The 10,334-nt window shown below is 43.9% G+C and overlaps 6 protein-coding genes across 6 annotated transcripts; 3 read left to right on the top strand and 3 right to left on the bottom strand.

Moving 5' to 3' along the window:
- Positions 1–456: 456 nt before the first annotated feature.
- SAMD00019534_108870 (hypothetical protein) lies at positions 457–1,537 on the top strand (the record flags this gene model as incomplete). The annotated part of the gene is made up of 2 exons (XM_012893916.1): positions 457–1,380; positions 1,472–1,537. Coding segments are annotated over 2 exons (990 nt in total), but the record flags the coding sequence as incomplete, so codon positions are not given.
- Positions 1,538–1,886: 349 nt separating this feature from the next.
- On the bottom strand, positions 1,887–2,573 carry SAMD00019534_108860 (hypothetical protein; the record flags this gene model as incomplete). Its single annotated transcript, XM_012893915.1, has 3 exons — positions 1,887–1,985; positions 2,055–2,184; positions 2,263–2,573. Coding segments are annotated over 3 exons (540 nt in total), but the record flags the coding sequence as incomplete, so codon positions are not given.
- Positions 2,574–3,532: 959 nt separating this feature from the next.
- On the top strand, positions 3,533–6,256 carry SAMD00019534_108850 (hypothetical protein; the record flags this gene model as incomplete). Its single annotated transcript, XM_012893914.1, has 6 exons — positions 3,533–3,862; positions 3,933–4,732; positions 4,799–4,895; positions 4,964–5,874; positions 5,941–6,097; positions 6,182–6,256. 6 exons carry the CDS (start codon positions 3,533–3,535, stop codon positions 6,254–6,256), a joined length of 2,370 nt encoding a protein of 789 aa, XP_012749368.1.
- Positions 6,257–6,673: 417 nt separating this feature from the next.
- SAMD00019534_108840 (hypothetical protein) lies at positions 6,674–8,140 on the top strand (the record flags this gene model as incomplete). Its single annotated transcript, XM_012893913.1, has 3 exons — positions 6,674–6,684; positions 6,750–7,524; positions 7,595–8,140. 3 exons carry the CDS (start codon positions 6,674–6,676, stop codon positions 8,138–8,140), a joined length of 1,332 nt encoding a protein of 443 aa, XP_012749367.1.
- A 141-nt stretch (positions 8,141–8,281) lies between these two features.
- On the bottom strand, positions 8,282–9,174 carry SAMD00019534_108830 (hypothetical protein; the record flags this gene model as incomplete). Its single annotated transcript, XM_012893912.1, has 2 exons — positions 8,282–8,944; positions 9,019–9,174. 2 exons carry the CDS (start codon positions 9,172–9,174, stop codon positions 8,282–8,284), a joined length of 819 nt encoding a protein of 272 aa, XP_012749366.1.
- Positions 9,175–9,720: 546 nt separating this feature from the next.
- On the bottom strand, positions 9,721–9,909 carry SAMD00019534_108820 (hypothetical protein; the record flags this gene model as incomplete). The annotated part of the gene is made up of 1 exon (XM_012893911.1): positions 9,721–9,909. A coding segment is annotated over one exon (189 nt), but the record flags the coding sequence as incomplete, so codon positions are not given.
- Between the last annotated feature and the right edge of the window lie 425 nt (positions 9,910–10,334).

Below are 10,334 nucleotides of genomic sequence, written 5' to 3'. Positions count from 1 at the left end.
AAGTTGTTTGCTATATTATTAGCTGTTAAAGTTGTTGTTGTCAGTTATTATCACAAATTGAATAAAGTTGAATGATTGGCGGGATTTGAATGAACTCTCCAAAACTTTCAATTTAGATGAAAAATGAGATGTTGATGATGGACAACAAAGTTCCAAACCCCAGAAAGTTACAACCTTGCTTGTTTTAGACTCTTGCCCAACAACAACAAACATTAGATCAACTGATAAATAATTATAATAATACTAAATACGTCATCAAGTTCATTATCATTCATTCATTCACATCAATCAAGGGTAGACACTAACGTGTTCACTATCAGTCTCACTCAAACACTCAATCACTCAATCACTCAAATTACACCAAGGCTTGCAACAAACAAACATATACAATACCAATACAACACATGAACATACAGAGAGATAGGATATGACACAGAATGAGAAGAAGATTGACTTATGATGAGCGATAATAACAATCAAATGAATATTACTGCAACCTCTGCTGCAGGGGGCCAACCTGGTTCGACTGTAACATCGACGACGATGACTTTGCCAAAGAGTGATGACCCACAACTTGGAGGCGGACTCGGACTACTACTGGGTCGTGCCGATGGTGGCAGTCGAAGCAGTAGCATCAGTAACATAATGGATCGCGATACACTATCCTCGTCACGTGGCTCCGTCGACTTGAACGACAAGATTCACAACCTACACCTGTTGAAAGAGCGCGAACACCGCATCGTGCTCAACGTCGGCGGTCGCCGCTTCGAGACGTACAAGTCAACGTTTGCCAATCACCCCACCACGCTGCTGGGCGTCATGTTCAGCGAGCGCAACAGTCATCTGCTGTGCCCCGACGCCAACGGCGAGTTCTTCTTTGATCGCTCGCCGGCCCTGTTCGAGGCTGTCCTGGACTTTTATCGCTCGTCGACGGGCGAAATCGAGCCGCCACAGCCATACACGTGGAAGCAGCTGCAGAAGGAGATCGACTACTTCCAGCTGCCAGTGGCACCTCGCGACACGGCTGAGCCGGCTCTAGGCGAGAGACTGTTCCGGCTGTCCCTGGCACGCGCACGCCAGGACGTCGGCGCCACGCTGGACAAGATCAAGCTGCACATCATCGACACGCTGTACAAGGCAGCCGAGCAGGGCAAGCAGGCCGAGATCATCCAGTTCAAGTCAACATCGAGTGGCACCGAAGAGTTCTACTCATTCGTATCTAATCTGCGTAACCGTGAACTACTATTGCACGACCTCATGAATGACAACCTGGACGTGTCATTCAGCGAGGAGTTTGGCAGCTTCTATCACTCCTACCTCTTCCAGATCACCTTTTGGACGCGCTACACTCGTAGCAAGAGTGGGGATATCCCGCCAGCGGTAAGTTGATCTAATAGTGCCTGGCACAGGCCCAACACCTCGCTCCATCCGTCATTACTAACTAATTGATTGATTGGCAATGGCACAACAGGATCAAATACTGAACGAGTTCAGACAGAAGATCAATCAGCTGTCCGATATACTGTATAATAAGAAGTGATCATCTCGTCGTGTCATATCATGATAACGATCAAGCGAATGTAAATAATGAAGGACCTGGACGGCCGTCACTGCTGGTGATTGCTTGCCTGTAAATACTTTGCTTTAATAACAATGATTGATTAGGTGGTGATGCGTTGAGTGATGAGTTGAGTGATTGATTGACGATTCGTCGTGGATACATTTAATGCTGCTGCTGATGCTGTTACTTCCTCTGCTGATGCTCCTGCTGTCTGCAGCCAATGCAGAGGTTGGTGTTGATTGTTGAGTGATGACTGATTGATTGATTGATTGATTGTTCTTTGAATATATACTATCCTACTTGTCTGTCTATCTATCTAATATACTTATTTGAGCGATGTACCAAAGAAGACCACCAACTCTCCACAATCCTTCACATGGATATTGCCAATCGCCGATGATATACTTGATGAGCACTTGGTCATCTGTGTTTGTTTGTGTACTATGTTAGCAACAACAATATATAGTTGATCAACTATGTCTGCATGTCTTACCAATTCATTGTCAAAGGGAACTGGTTGAGACAAAAGGTTGTGAAGGTTGGCCATCTGGCATGACTGAGACAGATGAGGTAGAGAGTATAGAATGCTTGACTTGCCAATCGATGTCTCTTTAATCTGCGAACTATATATGTTTGATTGATTGATTGAATGAATGAGTTAGATACAACAAAGCATATATTTAATATAATACAATACATACCTGTAATCCTTCTCTCTCTCCAAGAATACATCAGCAGCCTCTGGACCAACGGTTGAGACGTCGATGAATTTCTGAGCAGTTCTGTCGATGATGTCTTTGAAGTAGTCGTTGTCCATCTCTCTCATTTGTGAGTAGGAGACATCTGGTTGCTCCTCTTCCTTGATGGGCACACCTATCTGCTTTGATGGTGTCTGTGCTGAGATTGGCTCCTTTACATCAGGATTGCGCTTTCTCTCGTCTGCCTTTTGATTATCCTCATTCTTTGATTGATTGCAACCCATCTTTAAAGAGTATAAGTACTTATAGTAGAATTATAAGTATATGTATGTGTGTGTATTTATATTTATATAAGTATGTCGTAGAGATAGACAAGTGAGTATTGGGTGGGTGGGAGACACGGAGAGAGAGTGTCGATTGTTGTTTTGTGTTCTCACAACTAAAATTAAGAAAAATTCTTTTGACAAGTAGAGGTCATGATGGTCCATGGAGGTGAATGCAACTCTAATAATATCTATCCATCCATCCAAATTCAATGACATTGTATTTGAAGTATCGATCATTATCGGAGACATCTTATGAAAGAATATGTGAAGTTACACTTAAAGTACCTCTGGGACTATCCCAAACTTCATTTATATAAGATTCCCATAATAGATGGGACAAAAGTTCATTAGGAGATGTTAGTGATGAAGAACTTAGTTGTGTTGGATGTAGACGTTGACAGCAGCAGCCGCGTCCATAGTATTAATAAGTAAGTCTTATTTGTTTGCAATGGTTATCCGAATAAGGTATCAAAGGTCAAAGTCAACTGACCTTCGCAATCTCTTCACAAACAAACACATCCAACACACACAAACACAAAGTTGCACTATCTACCCTTTATGCCTGATTGATGGTGGGTGTTGAATATGTTGTAGAATGCGAGAGACTGACTGACTGGATGTGAGGGGTAATAAGATTCACACCTTGTTGGAAGAAGCATGGAGATGGATGGTTGTTGCGTTGAAGAGGGGATGGTGGATGGTGGATGATACCAAACAAGTAAGCAAACAAGCTAGCACATCATCATCATGTCTATCAGCAATCTAACAAACACCCTTTACTTCCTTTCTGAATGACTGACTGAATGAATGACTGTTGATGATTGAATGAATAGAGTATAGCATCATTAGAGTAGATTGTAGAATTCATAGTAATAAGCTAGAGATAATTATTAAGACATATATATTTATGGAACGGATAGCACATTGTGTATAGATAGATAGTGTAAATGAATCAAGAAGTGACCATTGTCAAATCACCTAGCTATCACGAGGATGGCAGTGATGGTGACCGAGAGGATGAGTACGATAACAATGAAGTCACTCTCGAACAACAACTTCAACATATACAACAACCGAATATCAGTCCAATCCAATTCGATTATTTATCACCTATTGAAGTATCTCCAACAATAGTCACCATCAATCATGTTGACAATGATGACGATGATGATGACCATGACAAGGAGGTGGAGCATCGACCGAATGGACCGGAGGACAGTCCAAGAAGTGATTTGGATTTCGAAGATGACAAGAAGATTCACAAGGATGAGTATTATGTAAGTCTATGTTTCGTCAAACTCGCCTTGGACATGTGACCTGACCCAATCAATCAATGAATGAATATAGGGATTCCCCGTGTCTCCAAAGGGTACTCAGAGGATGAGAGCACAGAGTAATATTGGCAATCATAGGAATAGGCTGGATGTACCTCAGCAACAACAACAGCAGGATCCATTAGTGGTGGAGATACCTTTGTCACAACTAAAGGATAATGATACATTGGTTGTACCTCAACCCATTGGCACGCCATCAATAGTATATGCTACAACACCAACTATTATCAGTCGACCTGATGGATCATTACAGGCAATCAGCTACTCACCACAGGATGATCGACCTGTTATATACACCAATCAAGAGAGTGCACCTACAGTGTTCATCATGTCCCCGGCAGAGATCACGCGTATTGAACCTGGAGGACCGTCCATGAGGAGCTCGGTCAATATGTTGGGACTGCCTGTGGGCACTGAGCGTCGCATGTCCACGCCATACATCCCTCCAGCAGACCTGGAGCTGAGTACAGGCTTGCCAGAACCATTATCCAAGTCCAAGAAGCTGAAAAAGAAGTCGGACAAGCTGGAAAAGGAGTTGGAGGAGGCCATACAGCACGAGGAGAAGAAGACAGACAACAACGACGAGAAGATATTGAAGAAGAAGCGAATCAAGCGTAGAAAGAAGAGAAAGTTGCATTTGGAGCACAAGAAGAACGCACTTGGCGAGACCATATTCAAGGGTCATGCATCATGGCTCCTGATGCGAACCATCCAAACAGGTATACTCAACTGCATCACAAGCACATCGCTCAACAACATCAACGAGAAGTCCGATCAGTTCTTTGCATCCATTCACCATGTACTGCCAGTTGTGTAAGTATATTGATTGGATTGAGTGAGTGAAGTGGATTAATTCCATTAACATTCAATCATTATCAGAGAGGGACAACCAGGTACTTTCGATTTCAAAGACTATTGTCCACATGCATTCTCAAGGCTGCGTAACCTATTCAACATTGATGCGCAGACCTATCAAGTATGTACACTCTTTCATTCAATCAATCACTCTTCTCACTAACTCACTAATTCGATCAATCAATCAAGCATGCGATATGTAAGCCATGGAACGAAGTATCGACACCTGGCAAGAGCGGTAGTATCTTCTTCTTTACATATGATAGCCAATATGTGCTAAAGACGATACCAAAGAGAGAAGCCAAACTATTGAGATCATTGTTGCCAGAGTATTATGAACATATGAAGCGCAATCCAAACAGTTTGTTGATCAGGTTCTTTGGACTGCATAGGGTCAAGCCTGCCAATGGAAGACACGTGCGCTTCGTCGTCATGAAGAACCTGTTCTATACCCCCAAGGTCATCACTCAGCGATTCGATCTCAAAGGCTCGACAACAGGTCGCGAGCTCACACCTGAGGAGCTCAAGAAGAAGCATCCAACTTACAAGGACCTGGACTTTAGGCGCATGGGCATGAAGATCCATCTTGGACCCGACAGGAAGAAGCTGTTCATGCAACAGCTAGGTGAGGATTGCAAGTTCCTCGTCAAGTTGAACATTATGGACTACAGTCTTTTGATTGGAGTTGGTCGCAAGAGGGACCCTGCACCCGCCGCTGAGAGCGTAGAGAAGCCAGTTGGTACAACAGCCAACACCGGGCATTCCGGTGGCGAAGAGGATGAAGATGGATCATCAAGTGGCGAAGAGTATACCAGCAGCTACAGCTCATCAGAGGATGAGGGGAAGGATACACTACGAGCGTCCAGGAAGATCAGGTCAATCGCGCAGACCAAGAAGTACCTCCAGGAGCAGGAGAAGATGCAACAGCAACAGCAACAACATCACCATCATCACCATCACACCAACAGCCAGGGCCATCTTGGCGATTCACTCAACGGTACAATCCGTCGCACCGACTCTGACTATTTGAAGCCTGTCGACGAGCCCCTCCCTCCCGTTCTTCAGAACGTTCAAAGTCCCATACCATTGATGGTTCCAAAGTATGTAACATCATACTCCAGGCCAGGCTCCACTCTCTAACACTAAATTATATATCAACTTCACAGGATATCAATATTCGAACACGACAAAGGAGGTATGCAGGGCATTAATGAACATGGTGACCCGATGGACGAGTATTACTTCATGGGCGTTATCGATATACTGATGTTGTACAGTTTGAGGAAGCAGGTGGAGCATGCATACAAGTCGATATTCAATAGAGTAGGTATAGGTGATGTTGGATATTGTTGTTGCTGTTGTTGTTGTGATGGTGTAACTAACTTATATTCTAATCAACAACAACAGGGAGAGATATCGGCTGTTGATCCTGTAGAGTATGCTGCACGCTTCATCAACTTTATCAGGGAGACGATAATTTAATATGATATCATCGATCATAATGTTGTTGAATAAATATATATAGTATTAATAATAACAATAATAAAAGATGGGTGTGATTGATGGACTGATTGATTCTCAAAGGTCCTGGATGGATAACGTTTGGGTTTGTGGACGTGTCCTTGTCCTTGTCTGGTTCCCACATCCAGGATGTGGTGCATGCAATGCTTAAGATGGAAGGATTGACCCCCATCAATGCCTCATCAGTAAGATAAGATTGATTGGGAATTGAATTGATTTGGTGATGGGGCCGTGCACTCAATCATGATCAAATAATCTCACACATAAGCACAGACAGCAAAGACTGATCAGACATTCATCATTCAATCATACAAGATAGTATTAACAAGTAATAACAAGTAACTGTACCTAGAAACTAAAGAGAAGATATATATAAGCATGATGTCGAGGTATGTTTCGCGCTTCAATCAACTTTGATCAATCAATCACTCACTCACTCTTGTGTCATGATCAGCGCAATTGCATCAGTATTCAGAGGAACGATCATCCATTCGTTGGAGTTGGAGACTGTGCAAATATTACATAACGCTGCACTTGGAGTCTCACATTTGGGCTCCATCGTCTTTGTTAGACCTGATGTGGACACGGACGATAAGTTCAATTTAATCCAACAAGAGTATGGCTTTGAGAGTAACAAGGTAGTGAACCTTGGCAACAAGTTTTTGATACCAGGTTTCATCGACACACATGCCCATGCGCCACAGTACCATAACGCCGGAACTGGTACCGACCTGCCCCTGCTCAAGTGGCTCGAGAAATACACTTTCCCCGTCGAGTCCAAGTTCCGCGATCTCTCATTCGCCAAGAACGTCTACACCAAGGTTGTGGACAGGATGCTAAAGAATGGAACAACCACCTGCTGCTACTATGCCACCATTCATCTTGATGCCAGTCTGTTGTTGGCAGACATTGTGACTGAGCGAGGACAAAGAGGCTTCATTGGCAAGGTGTGCATGGACCGACACTCACCCGATCACTACGTCGAGACCACCGAGGACTCAATCCGCAACACTAGACAGTTTGTCGAGCAACTACAAGCACGTGGCAACCCATTAGTGCAACCGATTGTCACACCAAGATTCGCTCCATCCTGTACCGATAGCCTTATGCACGACCTTGGAAAGTTGGCCCGCGAGAGGAATACCCTCGTCCAATCACACATCTCTGAGAATCTTGATGAGGTACAATGGGTAAAGTCACTCTATCCGAACCTCAACTCATATGCCGAGGTAAGTCAGTGGTCCACTCCATTGCCCGAGTTCGATGGCCCAGATGTACTTACTTACAATCACTTGACAGGTATACAAACACTTTGACCTGTTGACAAACAAGACGATCATGGCACATTGTGTCCATCTTTCCGATCAGGAGTTGGACTTGTTCAAGCAGCAGGAGGCATCTATTGCTCATTGTCCACAGTCAAACTTCACTCTTGGTAGTGGTGCATTGGATGTGCGCAAGGTACTGTCAAAGAACATCAAGATTGGTCTGGGCAGCGATGTTAGCGGAGGTTACAGTGCCTCGTTGCTGAGCGCAGTCCGTGATACGACCAAATGCTCCAACGCCGTGTTGTTTGGCGATCGCACTCATAAGACTCTTGGTTACGAGGCTGCCTTTTACTTGGCCACTGTTGGTGGCAGTAAAGTAGTTTGCATGGAGGATAAGCTGGGCAACTTTGTTGAGGGCAAGTACTTTGATGCCCAGGTGATCGATCCCTACGTCCAGGGTGGTCCATTCGATGTGTTTGCCGACGACACACCCAAGGACATCTTCCAAAAGTTCATCTTCCTTGGTGACGACAGGAACGTCAACAGTGTCTACGTCAATGGAAAGAAGGTGATCTAAACACACATCAATGATGTGGGCAATCCAATAAAAGGCAAGCCAGAGCCAATCACAATTGGTTACGTATATTACATTACATTACATTACAATTGGCGTTTATTTATGCTTGTTGGGAGTCTTGGCTAGCCTTTGGCCTTCTTCTTAAATCTTTGTTTGAGTCGGTGATACTGGAGTAGCATCGTCAATACCTGGATAGAGTTGTGGTGCACCGGGTGGCTGATGAGTCAATTCGGCTGGAGGTGGATAGTTCTGGGGAGGTGGCTTGTATGGACCTGTTTGGGGAGGTGGAGGTCCGCCTTGGAATGGCGAGTTTGGATCGCCTTGATACTGCTGTCCAGGGTATGGTCCCTGGAACTGTGGATCGCCTGGATATGGTGAGCCTTGGAATTGTTGGCCCTGATAGTGGGGAGGTGGAGGGCCGCCCTGGAATTGAGGAGGCGGTTGACCTTGGAAATGGGGAGGTGGAGGGCCGCCTTGGTAGTATTGAGGGGGTGGCTGGCCCTGGAATTGGGGAGGTGGAGGACCTCCTTGGAAGTACTGTGGAGGTGGTTGACCTTGATAGATCACCTGTTGAGGTACCTGTTGAATGAATACGGGTGTGGCGACGACGGCCGTTCCATTGAATATCGATATGTTTCTATGTATAATGTCGACCCATGTCTTGCACTCTGAACCAGTGTCACAATAGAACACATCTCTCGACTTGTGATTTCCAATCATATTCTCAACGACAAACTCCTTGTCATTCACCTTCTTTACAACAGTCTTTGCTTCAATCTGTACCAATCCCTTTGCGTATAGGTCCTTTTAAAGATTGATTATTTTAGTATTAGCAATGAGTGAATGATCAAGTTATGTTCGATATTGAATATACATACACCTTTGTACTTGAAGAAGAATAGTTTGTTACCCTTGAGTACACACCAGAAACGTTTCAAGAGACCCAGTATTCCATAGTTCTTCATAATGGATCCCTCGATATCGCAAGGTGATCTCTCTGCATCTGTTACCTTGATGCTTCCTTCAATCGCCATTCTTTATTATCTATCTATGTATTATATATCTCTTTATCTCTATTATTACAAACAGTACAGCTTTAACTACAACTAAATAGTTGTTCACTTTATCGATTAATATAACTTTGAATCGTGAAATGAATTGAAAATGAAGTGTTGGAAGGTTATGTCAAATCTCTAAACCCTGAGACCTTTTAGCATTAGTATGATGTGTGAAGAGTTAAGTTTGTCCATGGCACTATGGGTGACACCAAACTATTCACACTAGACTCTGAAGCCAAGACTACCGAATTGAAGATCAATCAATCAATCAATCAAGAGAAATAAAGTAATACTTATATTATTTATATGTTTGATATGAGATATCTGGGGCATGTGAATGAAAGAGGATATTCATAATTCGATTGGAGCACTCTTTCTCAACAAAACATACACATTCACCTCATAATTATTAAGGGATCTAGGTCGTTGAGATCACTTTGATGGTAGAGTTCACTGCCGCACTTACAACCAAGTGGACCCCAGGTAGATGTCATTTGTTTCAAATTATTCTATTTATTATTAAATTTTGTTTTCAAGCAAATACTCTTGCAATTTGTCATTGTTAAGTGACTTTGAAGCAGCCACAATTATCACTCCCCACCAACGACGACCATGGTTGTCTTTGGTCACTGCTCTTATGCCCTTGTATCTCGGATCAATTGGGATCACAAGTATGTGTTGGTTAGACTTGGGGATGGCAATATGATCCATCTCATGTTGGTCAACTATGCCTTCCAAACAGTCCCTGGTAACATTGTTAGTTGACAGGCTCACCTCTACAGTATCCTTCTTATCACCAAGGACAGCTTGGACCACCTTAAAGTTGGCATAGGGAAAACAATAATGGATCTTGACAATACCAGGGCAACCAGTCACTCCAGAAAGATGGTGGAAGGGGTGGATGGTGAGAGAGGCAATTGATTGGGTGACCTCTGCCAATGGATCCATATCATAATCATCATATATGTTCTCCTCACTCCTTCTGAACTTGAGAGGGGGTGACGCAGGGGTATCATCATCAATCACTAGAGCAGGTTGGGGGGCACGTCGAGCTTGGCGAGGAATACGTACGAGCACAGGTTCATGTGCAGGTGCAGGAGCAGGTACAGGAGCAGGTGCAGGAGCAGGTGCAGGGG

This window comes from Acytostelium subglobosum (genome assembly GCF_000787575.1).
Source record: "Acytostelium subglobosum LB1 DNA, scaffold: scaffold29, whole genome shotgun sequence".
Lineage (NCBI taxonomy): Eukaryota > Evosea > Eumycetozoa > Acytosteliales > Acytosteliaceae > Acytostelium > Acytostelium subglobosum.
The sequence above is the reverse complement of the archived record's forward strand: the minus strand, read 5'-3'. Positions and strand labels throughout refer to the sequence as shown.